General features: G+C 42.3%; 1 protein-coding gene across 3 annotated transcripts in view; it reads right to left on the bottom strand.

Annotated features, from left to right (window-relative positions):
- Window positions 1-24,100, bottom strand: part of RUNX2 (RUNX family transcription factor 2) — a 157,424-nt gene that overhangs the window by 48,264 nt on the left and 85,060 nt on the right. For 2 of the 3 annotated variants that reach the window (XM_058836067.1, XM_058836068.1), the window contains one exon: window positions 19,845-20,323. The exons of the other annotated variant lie outside the window; for it this stretch is intronic. In XM_058836067.1, coding sequence (XP_058692050.1) covers window positions 19,845-20,323 — 479 coding nt within the window. Of the gene's footprint in view, window positions 1-19,844; window positions 20,324-24,100 lie in introns of those variants that run through there. 3 annotated transcript variants of the gene reach the window in all.

Below are 24,100 nucleotides of genomic sequence, written 5' to 3'. Positions count from 1 at the left end.
AAAACCAAACATCAAAACCCAAAAAACCAAACCAAACAAACAAAAACCCAACAAAACCAAAAAACAAACAGCAACAACAACCCCCCCCCAAATCATTAGAAGCAGCTATTAGCACAAACAGCAAAACTTATCTTATTCCTTAAATCGAATTCTAGCCTTTTGGTAATGTTATACAACAGTTTGACTCTGACACCTAGTATTGGCATTTCCTGCTAAATGGAAATAATAAGAGCATGGGTTTTGCTGAGCACTTTCTCCACACACACGTGGACACGTGTTTCTCCTCCTACTTCCCCACTCTCTGTAATCACTGCCCTGATGAAGTGTGACCAATCCAGAAAAAAAATACAGCGTGGGTTGGTGGACTCAATGGAAAATCATAATTTATTTTCCGCCCAGCAAAATCCTTTATCTTCCTGCTTTTTGATAATCCATGGTTTGCGTTCTCTTCAGACGCCTCGACAATGGCAGACTGTGCCTTTTCATCACTCGAGCGCTTTTGCTTTCGTTCTCTCTGCTGTAAATAGGAAAGTCTTTGTTCTGGCCCTTTTGGATCACAGGCACGACCCATGGTGGGCACTCCAGCCTTTCCATGATTCCCGGCTGCTCTCCCGCGAGCAAGCAGCCACACAAACAAACAGGCTGCTCTGTTTGGACTTTCTCCGAAGTCACAATTTCTTCCACTAAATGTTTACACATTCCAAAGCTGAGTGACTGGCCTTGCATCTTGGGAACCCAGTGCTGGGGATTTGTGTTGCTTTCAGGAAGATTTGGAGATGTGTATTTAGTGGCTTCAGTTAACAAGTGAATTACCTTTTTTTTGTTTTGTTTTGTTTTTTGCTTGAACTTCTGCTAAAATCAAAACACAGCTAGCATTTATTTTGGTGCTAATGGGAACATTTTCATAAACTCCAAATTTAGAGCCAGTAGAAGGATCCTGGCTCAGCACATTTTCAAAAGAAGGTCTTGGTCCAAGGCTCTTTACAAAGTCATTTGCCCTGTGTTTCAGCAAGTTTGGAGTCAGCTGCTCAGTTTAGGTGTAAACTGTAGAAAAGAGGCCAATCTCCCACTTAGGGTCCCCAGTGTCCTCAAGCCTGGCCTTGAGCATCTTTCTTTACAATTCTACGTCAACAATAATAATAATGGTGCCTTCAGATCTTGATATCCCAGAAGTGGATGATGTGCTGGGCATGAGCAGCATGAGGCTGAGAGGAGAGGGATCTCCTGAGAATCCTGATGCCTGGTCATGTCTGGCTTGGCTCACGATTGAACCACAGAGCAAGAGGCAAACAATCTGTTCTTCACAAGTGTCTTCCCAGCCTGGCCAGCCTCATCAGTTACTCATTTTTGAAGCTTCTCCCTTCCTTGCTTTTATTTCTCTGTCAGCTCAGCCTGTTTCTCTTTTTTTTTTTTTTTTTTTTTTTTTTTACAAATGAACTAAAATCTCCAAATTCATCTGCATTGCTATCAGACATTGTTCTTTTAAAAAACCTTGGCATCATTTCTGAAGTTTCTCTATGTACACTTTCCTGTTCTTGTATTTCCGTCATCCAGGTATCATCACTCAATAACCATACTGAGGCTGTAATGCTTTTCACATGGAATGAATTGTGTTTTATTGATGGCAAATGTTGTAATGCACTTTCATGTCAAGATGAAAATCCGAAAAAGAAACTTTTTATAGTGTATGCTACATGAAACCTCTACAGTGAACCAGGCTGAAGGGAGAATATGTTCCAGTACACATATGCTATGACTATATATAGTAAATTAAACAGTCCTGGCATGCAGGAACGGGCACAAGAACATATCCATGCTGCAAAATTTTTAGCATGGGCACAGTCAAGGAGCACTCTCTGAAGCCAATTTCAGGCACAGACCATGTGTTAGAAAAGCCAAGAACACTCTGAATAGGCATTTTGGATGTGGCTCTTCCCTTTTAGGGACTCAGGGTACTTAGTGTTGTGTACCTAATGACAAAAAAGCCAAGTGGCTTCAGGACCAGAGTGTGAACCCAGGCATGGTTTGGTTCATGCAACCACAGTGGTCAAACCTACCATAGACATCTTGGGTATGCCGTTTTCTGACCTGCCACCTGATTTCTGTGATCCAGACTCCATGGGGGTCACTTTGATGATGGTTTTATTTGCAAAGGGATGCCTGGTGAAAACTCTGCACCTCAAAGAGAGGAGGTTGAAGCAATCTGCTCCTCAGGGAGAAACCTGCTTCCACAGAGGGAACAAGTGCTTGGTGTGCAGTGGGAGAGGAAATGGGAAGTGAAGCCAGAGCCGACATGTCCACTGCTGGGTTTTTAGCCCAGGGACAAATCAGGATGACACTACCAAAAAAACTCCAATAAACAAACAAACAAAATAAAGTAAATGCAAGTAAAGCAAAATAAGTAAATAAGTAAAATAAGAAAATTTTTGCTGGGAACTGTGGGAATCAATGTCTGCATTTGGAGATTGGAGAAAATGCAAGATCAGACTGGAGGGAGCACCAGCTGTGAGGGTTTGCTGGTTCCCCAAAATCAAAGAGCTATCCTTTCCAGCATCTCTACCAGAACTACCTCAGCTCATTTCTGAGCTCAGATGGAGAAGAAGCTTTTCCTGGAAGGCACATACACTGCCCTGGGTGGTGGGGACCTGGGTGTGTGACACAGCAGCCCATACAGAAACCTGCTTGGCAACCAGGAGCTGACTACACTACACAGATGGGGACAGCAGTGCCTCCAGGTAGTCATTACCCCATGTCCAGTGGGACTCTTTGCACAGCTGGTGGATGCCGTTCCTCCCAGTGCTGATGAAAACATGCAGTCTAGGGTGGATGCCACCTGTACCCCAGCTGTGGCTGTTACTGCTGCCAGCACTTCAATCTTTTTCTGGTTATTTTTTAGGTTCCCTCACTATGGGGATGTTGCAGCTGAAATGCAGAAAACTCATCCTCAGATTGTTTTTGTCTCAGTCCATACCCTGATGCCACCTGCCATTGGGTGCCCTCCAATTCCACCAACATGAATGAGAGTAAAAATCCTGGAGTGATTTCAGCCCCATGAGAGTAGGAAGGTCCAGACACCTCTTCAGAGAAGCTTGTTGGGTGGTTTCCAAATTTTTTTTTTTGTTTTTTGTTTTTTTTTTAAAGGCAAAATGTTTAGCTACACTTTGGGAAAGTATCCAAGTCCTTGCCTGAAGGAGCCTTGAAACTTTTTCAAGGTCGGATTGTCTCCTCAGCTCAATCACTACGTGTGCAGTGGTGTTAGTGAATTTGCATCCAGTTTATGTACCAGAGAAACAAGATTGGCACCCAACCCAAAGAGGGGTGAAATGGCTTTCTCCTCCTTTCTCATTTGATTCTTGGAGCTTTTTTCTGTTTGCTACTAAGAGCAAAACTAGAAAACCCAACTCAAAGCCCAGCAGCTAATGTGTCAAGTCTCAGGTGTTGCTCAATTGTGTCAGTCACTGAGACCAATTCAAAGTCTTTCCCTATTGAGATTATGTGTGCATGGAGGTGACAATTTTTTGCAAACAATCCAATTTTTTTGTTCAAAAATACAGTGCTCTTGCTAATTTTGTGCGCAACTGTCAATTTAAACAACTGAAAAATTCAGACTTCCACACCCAGAACTATTTTCCATCCATGAGGCATATGAAATTTGCTGGCAAACTGGATCCAGGGACACAGATTTTTGCACCTCTTCATGATCCAGATCTCAGGGAAGATGTTTCTGAGCTTTCTTTGCAGGCAAGAAGGAGAAGTATCTTTTTAGGGTATCTCATCCTAAAGTGGGGAATTCAACTGGTTCAGATCAAACCACTATTTTCCCTCTATTGACCCTAAAGGAAGCAAACATAGGGTAACCATCCCAGATGTGGAAGTCTGATTTCCGTGAGATAACCCCTATCCTGCTTCTTTGGGCTCCAGCACTGCTCCATTTGCAGCTGTTCTTCCCAAACACCTCATGCCCACCATGGGCTGGGGTTTGGGTGGAATGGCTGATACGTGTAAGCATTAATTAGTAAGGTCCTGGAAAGAGTCACACCTGGCAAAACCAAGATGAAAATGCACTCCTGCCTCTTTCCAAGGGCACATCACTGTTGGTACATCTGTTCTCTTTCTACTTTATTTTCTTCCAGGCTTCATCACTCTCCTTTCTGCCACCCAACATCAGGTGTGAGTGCTCCCATTTTCTCAGCTGGAAGGGGAAAATCTGATTTATACCTGTTCAGCATTTTGACTAAATGAGCTCTGAGTTAGGAGGTCAGTGCACCAGGCTGGGGGTCCACGTAGATGTCAAAAGTACAAAAAACAGGCCAAAATAAGCCCAAACTGTACAAACACACAGGCAGACAATCCTGACAAGGGAAAAGCCATCTGCAAACAAGTAGCAGAGCCAGGAGTAAAGATCTGCTCTCATTCTGTATTATTTCCTACCTAGAATTCTGGGCTACAGCAAAACCCTTTAGAAAATAGCCAAGCATACGTTGCTGTCAGTTGTTTTTTGCGGACAGAAAAAGAGAACTCGGCCATTTCTCTGAAAACATCTCCTGCTCAGGGTTCCTGGAAGAGGCTGAAGTCTCTGGTTTCTACAGTGGCTGCCTCTTACTGAGGGCTCAGGCTTATGTATGACTCCAGTTTCAGCTCTGGCCTGCAGAAGATCTGAGGCATAACACCATGAGTAGGGCAGGGTGTGTACAATGTGGCTGTTGCTGGTCCAAGAGTATCACATTGCCAAGGATATGGAAAGTGGGAACCCAAATTGTTTTAAATGGAGCATCTTCCTATCTTGCTTCCACTCTGCTGAGACTTTTCTTTTAAAATCTCAATTTTCTCCTTTTCTGGTTTCTAGGGCTTGAGTGAGAAGACTCATCCTCCTATTTTTCAGATGTTTATGTTCAACATCCTGAGTTTATTCATAGAGCAACAAGCCTGCCTTTAAAAATCAGGGCCAAATCTAGGTCAAATCTGATAAACATTTCATCCTTTGCTCTGCAGACTCAGAGGGCTTAGGCACTTGATTTTGTCACTGCAGGTCAATGGCTGACACCACATCACCAACAGGCCATGAAGGCCAAGCTCCAAAGGTGAGGCCAAGGACTTCAGCTTGAAACTTCTCTCACTGGTTTTTCAGAAAATGCATTTTATGTCACATTTGCCAACAGTCACTGTTTGAGTTGCAGTATTTCAGTGTTTGTGAGACCAAAGAGTCTTCACAACCTCTTAGTTTTCTACACAAGAACATTTCTAGGAGTATTAAGGAGGGACTGCATTACAGCATGTCTTGGTTGTTCTCCTTGCTACACAATAAAGGTGCCATCCAAACCAGTGCTTGGACAGAAACACCTCTGCTATCCATGGAGATGTCATCTTGAAATGTATTCAGTCATTCGGGAGTTCTGAAATTACTGAGCTTCTCTGGCTGACCATGTGACTGAAAGGCTACAAACACTGGGCAAACTGTGTGCCCTTGTGTCCACACAGAGCACAATACTGCAACACTGTCTCATTCAAAAGGATGCTGAAAATTAAAGTTAAATGCCTCCAAAAGCCTAGAAAAAATGCTTGAACTGAAAGAAAGACACTTGCAAAATCACTCACTGTGTCTGCCCTGGGGTTCATGTGCACAGAGCCACCTTCTCCATGGAACAGCTCCAAGCAGCAGCGGCTGCTCATAGGAGTTGCTCCTACATGAGTCAAACAAAGCAGACACAGGATCACAGAACCAGAGAAACATTAAGGTTGGAAGAGGCCTCCGAGATCATTGAGTCCAATCATTAACTCAGTTCTGCTAGCTCACCATTAAACCATGTCCCTCAGCACCACATCTACACATCTTTTAAATCTCTCCAGGGATGGTGACCCTACCATTTCCAGAAGCAGCATGTTGTAATGCTTGATTAGGTTTTCTGCGAATAAATTTTTCCCAATATCCAATATAAACGTCCCCAGAACAATTTGAGGACATTTCCTCTCATCCTGGCTCTTGTAATTCGGGAGAAAACACTAAGCCCCACCTGGCTACAGTCTCCTTTCAGGGACTTATAAAGAGCAAAAAGGTCCATCTTGAGACTCCTTTTCTCTAGGCTAAACACTCCCAATTTCCTGGACTTGTGCTGCAGACCCTCCCCCAGCCCCATTGCCTCTCTCTGGACACAGTCCAGCCCCTCAATGTCTTTCTCACATGAGGAGTACAAAACTGAACAAGGATTTGAGGTGTGGCCTCACCAGTGTCCTGATGAGGCATAAGGACAGTCACTGCCCTGGTCCTGCTGCCACACTATTGCTGGTACAAGCCAGGGGCCATTGGCCTTCTTGGCCACCTGGGCACACTGCAATTAGGATGTGACAGCCCAGACAAAGTAAAAAAAAATTAAATGCAAATAATGAAACTAGATTCATGTGGTTCAGACCTTTTCTTCTGCACTCTTCAGCGTATTTGCAACACCTTGGTGATGGCTGATAAGAAAACAGGGGGTCAAAGTGTCAAGAAAACGAGTTGTTTCCTTCCCATTAAACATGAAAAGCAACATCTCTCAGCTTTCTCATGGCTAAGCCCAACCCAGAGAGTAGCTAAACTTTATTCAGGTGCAAATGAGAGGTGCTGACTGCACAACATCTGTACAACAGCACATCACACCCATTTGTATGTTTCAAAGCCTGGGACATCTCATTTTCCCTGGATTCTTTTTCTCCTTGAGCAACAGCCCATGCACCATTTCTTTCATTCCAGAGAAAAAACTAAGTACAACAAAAACCAACCACTTGTCAATAATGATCAATGCATCAGTTATGTCTGCGTAAGAAGACTGATGCAAGGTGAATTTGAGAAGTGAAAATGTTAACTGTACTAGATAGCAATCATCATGGATACTATAGAAATACTGTTTTTATGGCACTCAGTTGTTGCCCTCATCTCTCCCACTTCAAGGTTCCTCTCTGCTCTACTGTCTCAGATAATTTACAAGATTATAGGAAACTTAGAGCAATTTTTCCTAGTTTCTCCAATTTTTTTTTTTTTTTTTTTTATTATTATTTATTTATAGCCTGAAAAATTACTTGGCCAAGAACTTGTCATTTTTTCCAGCTGTGTTGGATGGTCTTGCAAAGATACTTCTTTGTCTCACTTATATCCAGTAGATTGATCTCCAGCACCTGTAACTAGAGTTAGAGGGGCAATGGGATCTGTTACAGCTTGAATGACCAAAGCACTGATGAAAGGAGAAGTCTTTCCCCATCTTCTGAAGTCTTCAAAACTATATGAAAACCTACAATCCAATCACACCCACGATTTTGGGGCCAGGGAGTATAGTCTAGCTAGGGCTCTGCACATAGGAGCAGCTCACTGAGCAACAAAGACTAAAAAAAATTAACAACTGTCATTGTTGCCACTACTTAATTATCCAGATGACTTTCAAATCCAGAGGCCAAAATTCTTGGTTTTCCTAAGAAACAGAAATCCTTTCTGCTCAGAGAATGGGTTTTCCCATGCCAAACAAGAGGCAAATCCCACCTTTTCACTGGCATTCTCGCATCTTCTGTGTTCTTGGGGGGGGCAAATTTGCCCTGTCTCACACACACAGCTCTACAGACACACACAGGTATAAGGTGCTGATCCACTCACAAGCACAGAAAGCAAAGATTCCCAAAGCCAAAAGGAACATTTTAGACTTCTTCTCTATTCTACCATTTATTATCTGAACCAAGTCATTCCTTTGTATATCCTGCCAATAGCAGGTTTTTAAGCTTTTACTATGAACCTAAAGAGGGCAAAGTAGCGTGCACAACTGTAGCAGAAAAACAATTTTCAAACTGCGACCCTCCTTTGCCTTTTAATTTGGATTGGTATTGACTTGCAAGAAGAAATGTTTTTTACTGACAAGGTACTGGACTTTTCTGGAAGAATAGCATCACATTTCAATTCAAAAGAATTTCAATTCTTTGAAGTTTTCCTCATCACAAATATTAACAAATGAGTACATCTTTTATGAAGAAATACCAATTTCCTAACAACAACTGTAAAGCAGCCAAAAACCCTTGGAAGGAAAACAGTTACTCCATTTTAAGCTATAAAAAAGCAACTAAATAAACCAGAAACTGCAGGATTCTTAGCAAGATCAACTCCCTTGTTCCATACATACTTTTACCTGTTTCCAATACTATTTCCCATTAAATAATATCGACTCAACAAGGTGGTAAATACAGGGCCAAAATCATACTCATATTCTTATTCATATCCCATACTTTCACCAGCACAAATCTAAGGCATTACACAAATTTTATTTAGTACCCATCTGTTCCGGACCTTTGAGAAGAGAGTGAGTTTAAGAAAACATTCTCAGAAAAGTGAACTCCTTCTCATTCTGGGAGACAGCTGGAAATTTGGTTGCCCCCTTTCTCATTTTGCACATGGGTGTGGATGTGCTTCTGAACTTCATGTCTTCCATCTCTGAGGTTTATTTTCTTATTTGCAGTGGTGGCAAAGAAGCACTGGAAAAATGATACTTCATTTGCAAGGCCTGAGGTCTGTGGTCATTCTCATCTTTAGCACCAAACCTTTGCAAATTCAGTATTATCCTTGTCTCTGTTGGGTGCACCTCTTCACATGTCTCCAGGACCAAAGAGCAACAGCCAGGCTTCTACAACTTTCCCTGATTTTGGTCCACAACCCCATTGTGGGGCTGAAAGGATGCAGTGAGATGGGAGAAGCCCTGCATGTACCAGTGATGAAGGCAGTTATACACCTAGGGAAGGGATGGATCCCTTCATGCTGCTCCTTTGGGTTTATGATTAAAATACTTTAACAGGGCAGTAACTGAAATGCCAAAGGGCCAATAGTGACATTAAATGTGGCAGTGACTTCAGCAAATCTACACTTCCTCAAAGTGCAAACTGGTTCCAGTTTTAGCTCTGCTTATTGACAGAGCCAAATGTAAGATCTGCATACTGAGTCCACATGTCCAATACCTGCTAGGGGAGCAGGAAGCGTGGAAGGTTTCAAGGCCCTACTACTTCCAGTGTAAAGCTAGGATCTGAGCATGGTGATTTGCATCTGAGATGACTTTTGTTTATGGTGTGCATTCATTTGTCCATCTTTATTGGGGTTTCACCCCTCAGTCCCAAAGAAATGGACAGATGCAAGTCCCCAATGTCCCCACGTGAACACCTCTGGGGAGGTGTCATCTCCTGCATGCCACGGTCAGTTCAAATAGCAGTGGTTTATGTTTTCCTGTCTCTTGGTTGTCACACTGCAGGTGACCTAAATTATCTCTATTTTAAATTTTCTCCAGATGGTGAGACCTGATACAGACGGGTGTCTCTGAGCAGGAGAAAATGCCCTCAGCCATGACTGGAGGATCCTCTTTCCATCCTTCACCACAGGTGTGGGTGCTAGGTCTGTCCCTCTGTGCCACATGCACCTGGCTGTGTAAATCCATGATAATCAGGTAATGTTGCAGAACATCAGCACATTATCTGTTGGTATTTTCTGGCATGGAGGAGCTCATGTGCTGCTCCAGGGCAGATGCCCACAATGAAATGTCAGTCTTCACATGACCATCCCAGAAAAACATCCTTTATAAACAAAAAGCAGTGCACAGAATAAAAAAAAAAGTCTCTGTGCCCTGTAAAGTTCTGAACAATCAAAATGAGTTCCTAGTTGTAAACTTATGAAAATAACAATTGGAGGGATCCTTTTGGTTGGGCAGAGACAGGGAGGTTTGAAACAGCACGTACCAAACCTACCCTTGCTGGCAAGGAAAGGGGTTGTACAAGTTCTTCATAAACAATTTTATCTGCAGTCCTTAGGCAGGAATCCTAAACACTGAATGAGTTCTTCCCATCATTTCACAATAGGTTTTTTTCTGGTTTCTAGGAACTGTTTGTGAGGACTGCCCCTCAGCATCTGAGAAAAATGTGTGGCCATGATACACAGTTAATTCATTCTCTTGAGCATTGCCCCATTGCAGAAATAAAAAATATAATGTCACCATGTATTCTACTTTTCTCTAACACTTTCCATCCAATACCTATAAGCACATTACAAACATGAGTGATTTTACTATGATTTCAAAGACCCCTGCCCAGAAGAAAAAACAGTTCCTGTGCTGAATATAAGGAAAAGAGGGCAGTGTGAAGAGAGGCACAGGCATCTTCCTTAATGCTCAGTACAATGTGTTATGAAACCCCAATCCTGTCTTTATCTAGTACTTTGAATTAATGTCTTCCAGACAAATAAAAAATACTGAGAACAAAAACAGGGCAGAGGGGAAAGTACAAAAAAAGATGGAACAAAAATGCCATTTTAAACCACTGGCCCCTACTCAGCATGGAACCATTTTCTATGGCAATGAGGAAGTCAAGAAAATTCCTTGTTGAATTGGTATTTTCTACAGCTCCCCAAAAGCTGTGAATTTTGCAGCTCTGTAAAACAGATCCCTGCCAGCACTGTTCCAAATCCCCAGACAGTGCAGGAATTCCTTCTCTACACACGGTGACTGATCAGTGAAGGGACAGAAGCACAGGCTGAATTTTCAGTCCTGACTTTAAGATCCAGCTGCCAAGTGGCATTGCAAAGACAGACCTCTGAAGATTTCTCATACTTTTTTTGGCTTATTCTCCTGGTGTGTTCATCTTAACACAAATCAGCTGTTTTCCTCACTTTTATAGTATTTACAGAAGAGACTTTAGCATCTGGCCTGGCTATTATTAAAAGATGAGAGCACCCTGCTCTTTTAGGAGAACACCACTACTGGTAATAGATGGAGAAAGATCCTTTGCATCCAGGTTTCCTGAGATCTGTCTGGATTATTTGGGGTTTTTACCCCTTCTGCTGCAGCCTGTCCTTTCTATTTCCTCACTTTTGCCAACCAGCCTCACACATCCTGGAGCAGGGATAAAAATTGTGTTTTCCTGGAAGAAGCTGTCTCAGAGTGTTTGGATGTAGCAGTATTATTTTCAGCTACTAAGGACTTCTTTGGAAATCAAAAAGTAAACAAGCTGTGGGGGGTTGAGGAGCTGCCTTATTGTTTAGGCTCTGATTTTATATTTACTAGGACCTTAAAGTCACAGGCTGGAGGAATAATCACAGCACCTTCCAGTACCTAAAGGGCCTCCAAGAGGGATGGAGAGGGACTTTGGACAAGGGCATGGAATAACAGGACATGAGGGAGTGGCTTCACACTGCCAGAGGGCGGGGTTAGATGAGCTATTAGGAACATTCTTTGCCGTGGAACAAGATGATCTTTAGGGTCTCTTCCAACACAAACCATTCTGTGATTCTATGAATACAGCTGAGGGGGAAAGGACAGGTCACTACGCACTGGAGCCCTGTAGATGTGCAACAAGGTTTTAAACACTTACTGTACCTTGTGTGCCCAAAGTCAGAGGCAGGGACAAACCAAACCCTAGTGCAGATGCTGGGGAAAAAGTTGCCAACTGCACTTTGGAAGGTTGGAGGTGGACATCAGGAGAAGCTTGGGGATAGAATGCTCCACTAAAGCCCTGACTTTATCTCCATGCTTACAAGACACCAAAACTTGCTGGGCACAGCCCTACTGAGATGATCCGGCGGCTGTGGTCCTGCATTGAGCCTCTCTTGAGCCAGGAGACCGACAGAGACTCCTTCACTTCACTCAACCAGCACTTCAGTGACCCTTCATTGATTACACCCACACTTACGGGTAGGAAAATGCTGCGTCCAAAACCACGGGACTATTAATAGAGGGACTTCAGCTGATCTCTTCTGGCGTAATCACCATCTGAATTTGGCCTCGTGGCAAGCATTAATCACTGGCAAGTTGCTGCAATGTATCAACCTTAACATGGGCTGTTTGCTTTTCTCTAAGTGTTGGGACATCCCACAAGATCCAGCTGCTCATCCCGAGTGAGCTGCTGGGAGGGAGCGGCCAAGGGCTGCCTCCACGGGCTACAGAGATCTCTGCTTTTCTTCCTGCCCCACCACAAATCCTGAGTAAATCTGTTGAGGCAGCACAACTTGGCCTTAGCTCCACATTGTTATTTCACCAGATCAGCAGTCTGGAAACTGGGTCATTTTTTTCTAAACATGTGGTTTAGAATTGTGCTGCTTCAAAAGGACACTATCCAATGGTGTGAGACCAAGCACTGGATTTGTAGTAAAAAAAGCTAAACAACAACAACAGTAACAACTAAAGTTCAAAGATCTTTGTAAACACAGAGCCCATAAGACACCCTGACACAGTAGGGAAATAACAAAATCCCTGATCTATATTTAGGGAAACTGAGGTATTAAAAGAGAAGTCCCAAGCTGTCTGGAGAATCACAGATGATACTGAAATTTCTCAGCTACAGAAGTAAAACTAATGTTTAGTTGCAAGTTCTTACAAATATAGGGATTTTCTCAACTCTCACACAACTGGAGTAGGGAAATTCAAGTCTGCTTGTTATTTAGGTAACACAATCAACATTCAAAATGCAAGTTGCATCTACACTAACATATTCAATAAATGTGCACAGGAGTAGCAGGGCAGGCCTGAGAACTTCAATTTTAAATGATGTTGTACATCCCAAGTTATTTGTTTGCACTGCATCAGATCACCAGAAGCTTTTGGAAGTTTGGGCTTTGGTCTCTTTGTATCTCATGGCTTTATCTGCTACTGGTGCCAAGAGTTTCCTATTCCCAGAGGGGTAAATGCTCAGATTCCCCCCTCCAAAGTCATACAAATATCACAAAGAGTCCTCAGGGGAACATCTTTACACATCCCAGACTGACATTTCACCAGTAGATCTAAAGAGAAATGATAATCACAGGAGGCCCCAGCTAAATATTTAATTTTTTGCTTTAAGCTTGTACTAAAACTTTTCTTCAAGATGTTGAGTAGAAATGCTCAACCTGCTCCCAGTATTTTATGTCACAGTTGTCCCCATCACCCTGTCCAAAGATTATGCATTTTTAACAGATTTGTTTATAATTTTTAACCCATCCAACAAATGTTTCTAGTGAATAATGCTTTTGGGCTGTACTCTGCAGGCATTCATCCAAATGGTGAGTGTCTGAGCTGGACAACCTCACTGCACCCCCACCCAAAACATTTTCTAGTGCGACCCCCCGCAGGCTGCAGAACACTGGTCATCTGTGAGAGGTTACCCAGGGGAGCGATTTCACCCCAAAATATGAATACATTTCCTCCTGATGATGCAGAAGGTAACTAGGCAGTTCATGTCAATCCTTGGATATATAACTGAGGTTATTTCCTTCTTTTCCCCAATAAACAGCTTGATGAATGTTTTATTTGGTGTCAGAACAGGGTTTGGTGCTGAACCATAAAGTCAGACCCTGCTTCTTCTCACCCCCACCTCTCCCAGAGAGCTTGTTTTAGGCACAAAAAAGGCTGATTTAGGCCTGTGGCTGCTCTGAGCGCTTCCAGTGCTGCTCACAGCCACAGGAAATTAAAAAGTTAAAACTGAGGCGGGCAGGGAGCGGCAGTGTAGGACTGTCAAGGCCAAACTCCAGCAACTCAGAGCTGGTGTTCAGCCCTCACAACCCAAACTCAAGATGCTATTTATTGACACTGAAAGATGGGGAAAACAACAGTCACCACCCCTTGCAGGAAACATCTCTAACTGTTGTCTCCTAAAGCAATTTGAGTCTTATCTGCCCCCAGCACTCCACATGTCTCTGTACAAGGCTGTCCTCCATGTTCACCAGGGGTGGTAACTTGCCTCCAGAGTGGTTGATTTCTTTGCTAAGGCAAAAGAATTGCCTTCTTAAGCTGCAGGGTAAACAAATCAAAAAATGAAAACCAACATCCCCAGCATGAAATTCAGTGGGAACTACTGTACTGGATCAGAGGGATGGTTTGGCTTTATCAGCCCTTGTGCTGACCTATGTCTGCTGTAGATATGCCAGAGAAATGTGCAGAAACAAACAAAACTGATCTTTAAGGTCTCTTTCAAACCAAACCATTCTATGGTTCAATAAAAAGAGAGATCACTGTAACTTCTCAGTAACCTGCCTATGTATGAGTTTAATCTTGTCCAACCTCTTTATTCAGATTTCATTTAGCTGAATATGTGCTCTCCATACAGTCACACAAGCAGTTTTTATCTCAGACAACAACCTGTAGCAGGCAGCTCCCAGCCTGCCTCACAGGCCCATGGGATAATTTGGAAAGGATCGTGGGAGGTCTCCAAGATCAACCTCCTGCTCAAGCAGCCTCAACTTGGAGGTCATACCAGGTTGTTCCATGCTCTACCAGTTGGGTCCTCTAAATCTCCAGGAACAGAAGTGCCACAATCTCCCATGGCACTTGTTCCAGCGCTTCATCATACAAAATGGAGAAAATTTTATTTCCATTGATGGGAATCTGGATTAAGTCACCATGAAAGCAAGACTATAATGAGGGTCCCTCTGTGCAGTGAATAGCTGAGATGAGTTAATCTGTGTGCCAAAGGGCAGCAGGAAGTCTTAGCACTAGTGCTTGTAGCATAAGTCCCCCCCCAAACAACTTCTATAGTAACTACACCACAGAACATTGGTTGGTTTGCTTGGTTCCTTACTCTTGGATAAAACTTCCCTACAGTCAGGACTTGGATTATGAGCTGGAATGAGAGCACCCTCAAGCTGTAACCACCATGCAAGAAACATGTAGGTCCATGGTAAAGCCAACAAGAGCTCCCAAAATCGGTATCAGTAATACTTAAACTTCATAGTAAAAGGTTTCTCTAAACGACCAGAACCTCACACCTCTCTGTGCTACTATTTCTCTTTCACAGACCAAGAAATAGCTAAAAAGGATATGAACTTACTATGAAACCAGGCACAAGCTTGCATACAACTCCTGTCCTCTCCTCCTGCAGACAGCCTTGGGTGAACTTAACCTCACCTACATTAGCTGCATCTCCTCCTACACCTGACACTAAGCTGGAGGAAAAATAACCTCCCTCAGTCCCCTCCCAATCCATACATCTTTTGCTGCTTGAAAACTATTCTTGCCTCAGGCCATGCAAATCACAAGATTATCTATGACTGCATTCCTCAGGTGTGACCAGGAAGAGGTGGAGATAGCTCAACCCCCATAATGGAAAACCACCACAAATCCAAATCCCTGCCTCCCAGTTTAGAAATCTATCCCAGTTTTCCCTGGGAATGTCCTGGCTAATGCCAGTTGTTTGGTTCTAGAGTTAATGACCCAGCAAGATAAACAAGAGCAGTTTGCACTCCTCTAAGAAACACAACTTTCGATAATTTGCAGGCTCAGGAAAAGCAGTGACATTTGAGATCAGGTTTAGAAGGTGTCTTTCACCACCCAAGGGACTGGAAACTTGATTTTTATATTTAGTTGAAAATTCAAGTGCTGCAGAAATTGATGGGTCAGCCACAGACAGCCTGATCCCATGTCCTACCATGTGCTTGCTTTACCCTGCCTGGTGCCAAGAAGAGACAAGGAAGAAAAAGAAGCGTAGAAGAACATTAACAAAAAAAAAAAAAGCCATTTTATTGAAAATGAAATTAAAACTTCAAATTAATATTACAATCATGAGAAAATGCCAAACAATTCAATTTACAGTTGCAACATACAATACAAATAGTCCCTTTGAAGTTGAAGTAAACTGATCCACAATCATCGTCTGTGGCATAAAGCAGAGTGTGTTTGTACAATATGTGCATGAAAAGCAAATCTTGGGTGACAGCATTTGAAAAAATAAAAAAAAATTAAAGCTTGTATTTACACAAAATGCTACAAATATTTTGTTCCAGCGGAAGTTCAAGATTGGTAAAGCATATTTAACAACAAAAAAAAATTGGAATGTCACTCATATTACCTAAAGTTACTGTAAAAGTATGGTTTTGGCTGATATACTTAAAAGTACTGCATTAAAAAAAAAGCAAAGAGTTATCTGTAAACATGGAAGTAAACAAACATCTAAAAAAAGTTCTCAGAAAATGTTAAACTGAAATGCATTCTATTTAAAAACAACAAGAAATTCAGGGGGGCAGAGAATGGGGCTTCTTTGAGCTCATGGCTGATCCAGGTTTAATTATTGCTTTTGCTCATGGCTTGCTGCTGCTGCAGCCCAGCACGGAGCTGAGCCTTGCTTTGCTCAGGTTGAAAGTGCAAAATTCTCCCCACTGCAGATGGTACCTGTGGAAAATGGTAAATCTTTGCTCAGGGGACTGCTGGCAACAAAGGTTCAATGCTAAGAAAGATGCAGCAGCTGGGCTTTTAAAGGAAACTATAAACGCCACGTGAATGATGCTGTCGGACAAATAATTTGCTTTACTCTTCTGTCCTGACCCACTGTACCTGATCTGGTTACCCTTAGAAGGGGGGAGACAAGCAAAAGGGACATTGTGTCTGTTGTGCTGGAAGTAAGTCTTTGGTAGGATAAGAGAGCTGGAAGATAAAAAAAGGCAATTTTTTTTTTTCTTTAAATCTATGACCGGTGCCAAAGATTGTCACTGCCCCAAGAGAAGGGCTGTCGTACCTTAAGAGAATTCTGTTCTGCAATCAATGCCAACCACCTCACAAAAGCTCAGATAAATTGGTATGATTCACTACATAGCACCGTTTGGGTCCGAAAATCTGATTCAAGAGCATTTCCAAGTGACCTTGAAAGCATTTTCTGAAAGCTCTGATGAGGATCTCTGCCTCAGCCTGCACAACTCCCTCCATGACCAGCCTGATGTACCGGGACAGATTTTCCAAAGGCACCAGGAGGGTTCAGGACCATGGGGATCTACTGAAAGTCAAGGAGCTGGTGCTTCTCTGTCCACAGGTACTTAGAAAATCCTTTCCTTCCTATCTCAAGCAGGAAGAGCCAGGTCAGGCGAGGGCATGGATTGACTGGATCAGGCACACGTGCCTCGACTGGGCGGAGAAAACGTTTTCAACGTTTGTCCCTAAAGGTCCAGTTGGAAAACCACGGGGACACAAACAGAGTCCTGTCGGTATTGGGCAAAACAAAAGTCTGGTCTGTGCTGGATTTATCCAGAAACAAAAAACAAGTGCTTGAATTTTACAACAAAGTCTTAAGGAAAAAAAAAAAAAACGAAATTCTGGGTTGCTGCCTGCAGCCACTCTTAACAACATTTCAACACAAAAGCACCCTAAAAATTACTTAATATGCATACAGTAAACCTTAAAAAGCCCTTCTCAGCAATAACAAATAATGTACAAATATAGTACCTTTTATTAAATAGGAAACAGCTTGCACTGGCAGTACATCTCTTTTTCTCTTGCTTACTAAACAAAAAACAAAACTGAAATGTGTAACCAGACACTGGTTTTTTAAGTGCTGCTGAGACTAACAAACGTTACTTTACAGTTACAAATAAATGGACAGTGGTATGCTTCAAGCTACCACAAACCAACAATAAATAGAATCAATTACAGCTTCCATCTTTGAAGGAAAACTAAGTATTAGAAGAAAAACAAAGTGTCTTACTTATACTTTAAGCATACTTGGTATACAACCTTTAGAAGGCAAAGACTTTATTAATTTATTATTTTTAAGAGCACGTCATCACGCAGATTGGAGGGATGTACCATGCTAATGGCAGCTCGTTTAACAGCTTCGCTGCTAACGAGCAGTGAGGGTGGTGTCCGGCTCTGTGTGGCTGTGCCCAACGTTGATTTACTGCCATAATTTGGAGGTAGCCAAAGATCACCCAAGGAGCAGCTTGGAGGAGGCTGCGGGCAGCGGTGACTGAGGGAGTGGAAACAGGGAGCTTTGGCCAAGCCCACTGGCACGTGCTGAACGCCCCACTAAGCCAGGCTTAACACCTGCCTGGGGAGAGCGTGGGGAGGATGGCTCAGCTCCCACCACATCCAGACAATGCCATGTCACCTCCCTGCTTGCCACAGCAGCCCTGGGCTGGGCAAAACTGGGGCCTCTCTGTGGGGTACTTTGGCCACAGCCTGGCTGGGGTTTGGGTGCTCTGTTTGTGCCACCCCTGGGAGCCCCAGGGTGGCTTGGAAAGTGAGTTTATGTCTTCTGTATGGGCAGAGGTGAGTACTGCTGCCCTTGTGCTCATCCCTCTAACACAGCAACAGCCACATCAGCTTCAGAGCCACCACAGCATCCGCATGGCTCCCGCATTTAATGCTAACGGGCGGTGACTCGCTACCAGGCAGTTTCTGTCTCAAGTTTGAAACCTTTCCATTCCACTGAGTGGGCTAAAACTGCAAGGGGAGGGGAAAATGTTTCACCATTTCTCCCTTAATCCCATTTCTGAGATATTTAACAATTAATCATTTGCAAAATATGGGCTTTGAAACAGTTTTGATTTTTCTTTGGGGAAAAAAAAAAAAAACCCTGTTGAAATCCAAATTATGCTGTCAAAATAGACTATTTTAAATATGAATCTTTTCAAATTTTGAAGTTCTGAGAAAAAATCCTTGGAGAAGAAGAAATTAGGGGAAGGGTGGAAAATATTTCATCCTTCCTACCATTTTTCCAGTGTCTCCACAACTACTGATTAAAAGGCAAGACTGTGTTGAAGGCAACCAGACAGCTAATAAAAATATTTTAAACACAATATTTCCTTCATAAGTTATATAAAAAGATCCTACATCCAAAATCATTTGATGTGGATGCATTTAGGTTGGGTTTGTTGTTTTTAAGTCATATTGTAAACTGGTTCACACTGGAACTGCTTTTCAGAGTTGGGTAAAGGTCTGAGGTTTATACTATTGCAGAAATGTAATAAAACAAAACAAAAAACACTTTTAGAGACCGAAGTCAATATATCATTACATTAAGAAACGTTTAAAGGGTCCAAATGTCATTAAATAATTATAAATATTCTTTTAAACTTAAATGATGATTCATGTTAGCAAACAACCTCAAATTTTACACATTTATAATTTAAAAAAAAATAAAAAAAAGAACATAGCCGAACACAAATACTATGTATACCATTTTGGCTCTAGTAATATATATTGCCATTTTCATGTTTTGCATAAGTAATAACATTTTGTTTTTTTGTTTTTCAAGGTTTTGGTTGTTATTTTTGGTTTTTGGCTAATCGAAGGCAAAACGAACGGATACAAAAGCAAAAAGGAAACCCCGGGGTTGGCTCACCTAACTTGAAAACTCATTCTCTTTAAGTACCCAAAAACAAACCAAAAAAAGCAATGAACACAGAGAAAATCCAACCGTTATCCGCAGCAAGGCTCGGACAGAGTTTTTTGGGACAGCTGTTTTCATCTGAATGGATCATAGCAAAATGGAAGCAACTTGCTCTTTGCTTTCCTTTTTATGTGCACCAATACAAACCAGGTGAATTGCACTACAGGTGTGGAGAGGGTCCCATACGTTGTATGATTGCAACTGTATCTGGAGTTCATGGTTAGTTTTGGTTTTTTATTAAAATAAAAGGGAATGCAGCCTTTGCCTTGCATCACCATGTTTCTCCTGATAGCCGGGGAGTCCGTTCTCTCCTTGTTGGCAAAAGTACTCACTAGTTATTACAAATTCTAGGGGGAAAAAAAAAAAGAAGGAAAAATTCCAAAAAAAAAAAAAAAAAAGGGGGGGGGTGATTTTTTTTGTGTGTGTAGAAAGTACATTTTAAATATAAAACAAGGTAAAATGGTTCCAAGGGAAAAAAAAAATAAAAAAAAATATGTGCTTTGATTTACATAATCTGAAACATGGGTTGTGGTATATTGGTAACTCTTGTGTTTTTTATGGCCATTATCATCCCATCTACACAGTTGCACATATTGGTAAAATCTGTTTTTTTTTAAAAAAAAAAATAAAACAAAAAAACAGGCACTTCGTAGTTAGTCGACCATTTGGTGGTTTGGTGGATTTTTTTTTTTTTTTTTTTTTGGCTTGCGGAGGTCGGGCCAGCTACAGAAGAAATCTCAGTACGGCCTCCAAACGGACTCATCCATCCTGCCACTAGAATTCAAGACGGTTGGGGAGCTGCTGTGGCTGCCATCCGCCTCCACCCCGTCACTCTGGGTGGGCAAGTTAGGGTTTAGCAGTGTGCTGCCGTTGGACGTGGTGGTGCACGGTGGGAGCATCCTGGAAGGGGAGCGGTCCCCTCCCGGCACCATGGGGAACTGGTATGATCCTGACGAAGTGCCATAGTAGAGATATGGAGTGCTGCTGGTCTGGAAAGGTCCACTTTGGTTTTGGGAAGAGCCAGGGTAGGGTGGTGGTAGGTAGGTGTGGTAGTGAGTGGTTGCGGACATACCCAGTGACATGCCTGAGGTGACTGGCGGTGTATAGGTAAAGGTGGCTGGATAGTGCATTCGTGGGTTGGAGAAGCGGCTCTCAGTGAGGGATGAAATGCTTGTGAACTGCCTGGGATCTGAAAATGGGCCCAGCTCTGAAGCACCTAAAAAATTATAACAAAAGACGGGGGAAAACAATTCTGTAAATACCATTTTTTGTATCACGTGATGATAGAATTTTATTTTTCTAAGATAACCCACTTCTTCTGGCCCCCAAGAGAACAGCAGATCATATCAAGCAATACATTGCAAGGAACAGAGTCATACATCTGTCTTCTAGAAGTGCTGGGCCAAACTCATCCCTTGTCTAACTCCACCGATGCCAATGGAGGGAGCAGCATTGCCAACCTGAAGTGGTCAAAGGTCATGAGTTGGGTTGGGGGAAAAAAAAAATCTCAAAAATCAAGAGATTAAAAAAGAGCCAAAAATAGAAAGGAGGACTTGGAGTTGATTTGCCTTCTGGTTTCAGAGTTTTGAGGGTTATGTGTCTCTTTTTTTGTTTGAGCCTCTTGAGAAACTCAGGTCTGGTTGCACATAAAAGCTGAGATTCCCACCTCAGCACAGGCTGTCAGGAGCTGGGATTTCCAGAAAAGCAGAAATCACTGTGCAACTTGTAGTAAAGCTACAAGAGCTGGCAACACCAAGTTAACTGCACCACTGACACCAGGGGAGTTACACTGGGGGTGACTAAGACCCACTTCTTGCCTTAAATCAATTTATTTAGGTGAGAATCCACTCAGCTGCTTCCTTTGGCTAAAAACCACTGTTTGCTGCATCCGAAGGATGGACAAGGCCACTGAGCTGACAGTAAAAATGCAGATTTTACTCTTCAGAGAACTTGATGGAAAATTACAAGCCAAACACTCTTTCTGCCATTGAAAAAAAAATTTGTTTTCATATGTAGTCTGGTTGAAAAAAAAAAAGACCACACAGTTTATGACTACTGTGAATGTCTGGATGCTAACGCTGTGAATTGGAGTCTAACGCAAAACAGGGATGGGTAAACTCATTTTGCCTAATTTCTAATCCCACATCAAACACCCAAAGCTTTGGAGCAGAACTGGAAAGCAAACGTTAGCTTGGTGATGTGCTTAGGAGATTGTGGGATGGACAGGAGCAGAAGACAAAGATGGTGAAAGCTCGTACTGAGATCCAGAAGAGTGGAAAACAGAGGGTGTGGGAAAAGGACAGAAGAAAAGAGGGAAGGCCTAATGAAGAAATGCAGAGCAAGAGGAGGCAAATGGAATAGCCAGTATGCAGCTGACACATATACTTACAGAGAGCTGTAAAGAGTAGGGTATAAATAAAGGGGGAAAATCATGAAATCAAATGGACCCTCCCTGCACTTCCCAGCTGACACACCTATAGCTTAACAGCCCTCCAGATCCCAGGGTTCACTCACCTCTTTGTCAGTCTGCTGAACTTGACTTAACTAAAATGAAAATATGGCGTCTTCTAGATGCCAAACTGATATGCTAAACACTCAAACACTCTGTGTATCTTCAGTTTAAGATGAAGCAATGATTTTCCTTGCAGACAGGCTTCACATGTGCCCTGCTGACATTGCTGTGCGAAAGAAATGTCTCTCCAGCCCTTCTGTTCCTGGGCCACTCTGCTAGTAAGCAGCAGACTCAACAGCCTCTGCCACCTTGTGTGGCACATTTTGGGATTTAGATCACTATTCTTGCCTGTTCTCCCATTTCCGTGAACCCATGTCTACAATGATATCTAAAATCAGCAGTGGGGCAAAACTCAGGCACAGTTTGGGTTCAGGCTGGAGGACCTGGCCCACAGCTGGCCAAGCCTCCAAATCAGCCTGAAACCTGGGGATTATAATCCTCCATCTCTAACAATATTGAGCACAGAGCTTTAAGTGGGCCCATTCTAAACTCTGATGACAATATGATTACTATTATCTTTATCTTGGACTGAATCAGTGACCTATGGGTGAATGGGTTTGTCTCCATCATCAATCCCTCCAACCACAGCGCCCTGGAATGTAATATAACTTGTACCTTTACAGCAAACACTACTACTTGATGCAACTTCTTTCATTCCCAACTGCAAACAATAGCCAGAGGCAATACCACCCAGATTCAAAGCTGTAATTTTGGAACACTATCCTTTATATTGTGAACAAGTCTGATACGTATCTGGAAATATAAGGTTAGAACATAATTTCCCCAGCTGCTCAAAATACTGAGTTTCAATCTGCTACTGCTTATTCTCCCTCTTTTTTTTTTTTCTTTTTTTTTTTTTTTTCTTTTTTTTTAATTTATTGAAATTGCAACTCTCCCAGCATGAACAGAGTTGCTCTTAGTTTACCCTGATAGAAGCTAAACAAGACTTTTACAATCAAAGGTGGAACTGGTCTGAGTCTAAGGGTATAGAAGAACATTGGCATTTTTGGTTTCTTTGCAACCAATACTTTATTTTTTTCCTTAATACAAAGGTCTCCATACAGTTTTACACATTAAATGGCAACCTCCCTTTCAGAGCTAGATCCAAACATTCTCTGCATGGCTGCTGCCAAGATATTATGTCTGTGTGGAATGACTGGGAATGTGCACACCACACGTAGGCATTTCAAATGTGGGGCTGCAGACCTCCTTATGTACCCTAGTAAATCCACACTTGTTTGTTTTTACTGTTGCTTGTAAAGCACAATCGTATTTACCCAAAGGGCAAACAACCATAACCCTGTCTTATCTCACTCATGGCTGTGCCTGCACAGCTCCTGCACACTCATTTCTCCAGCTCTCCTTTTGCCCAAGTGCCTTTTGCTATCTCCATAACTCCCTGCACAGGGCTGTGATTCGCTCCCAGCTTTATTGTATCGCCATTACGTAAAGGTATTCTTAAAGATCAGAAAAAATTCTCAGTTCTAAAGTCTCATTTCTAAGGGAAACTTACTAAAAAGTCAGCTCTAAACCTCAGCTTCCTGCCACCCTCACTGCTGTTCAATCTTGCTGATGCATTTTCACTCTCCTCCTCCTCCTTTCTCTGTGCTACCTCCTTATGTTAAGGTTGATTTTGATTCTAACTTGGAAACCCCAGACACCTATTCATTTATACACGTTAAGCTCTTTGCTGGGCTGGGAAGATAAATAGTTCTACTGGGTATGGTACCCATCTTTATATATCTAGCTGTGCACAAACAATGATGTGGATCAGCAACATAGTAACATGGCAGTGCAAGTATATAATTCATAATATAATAACTATAATATTATAATTATTTATTTATTCCTTTCCCCAGGAGGATTAAAGTTTCAGCATAATTTTGCCTCCGTCAGAGCAAGTAAATCATTTGCATCTGTGAATTCCCACTCTTGTGATAGCTTGCACTAAAAGGGTGAAGCATAGACCCTCCGCCCTACATCACAGCCACCACACTGCAAAACAACACTTGTGTAAAGAGAAGAGACTTTATTTTGTGCCACCAGAAAGAGAGACACATCGAAGAGCACAGCAAGTGGTCTTCTCCTATACAGTCTCATCAGCTGACTGGGCTTAACAATAACAAAAAAAATTAGAAAAAGGTGTATTTTTGGAAAAAAAACCGAAAACATTTCACATCTGAATGAGTCCAGGTTAAACAATTTTTAAATTTTCCAGGCTGATTCCTTCCTAACATAGCCTGGCACTCCAGTTTTCTGAGAGCTAAACGTTTAGGACAGAAAAGTGATCATGTTAATATGCCAATATATATGCTAACATCCTAGATTCAAGAATACTGCTCCAGTGTGTTTCATATTTAGAATAAGAATAATTAAAATTCCATGTGGTTTCACTTATTTTGATGCAGAAGCCTCATTAAAAACCCTAGACCTGGGCATCTGCCAGCAGCCAGCTCAAATTGTTTTGCATCGCGCTTAAAA

The sequence above is a fragment of the Poecile atricapillus genome, chromosome 3, assembly GCF_030490865.1.
Source record: "Poecile atricapillus isolate bPoeAtr1 chromosome 3, bPoeAtr1.hap1, whole genome shotgun sequence".
NCBI classification, from domain to species: Eukaryota; Metazoa; Chordata; class Aves; order Passeriformes; family Paridae; genus Poecile; species Poecile atricapillus.
This window is presented reverse-complemented; position numbering and strand designations above follow the sequence as displayed.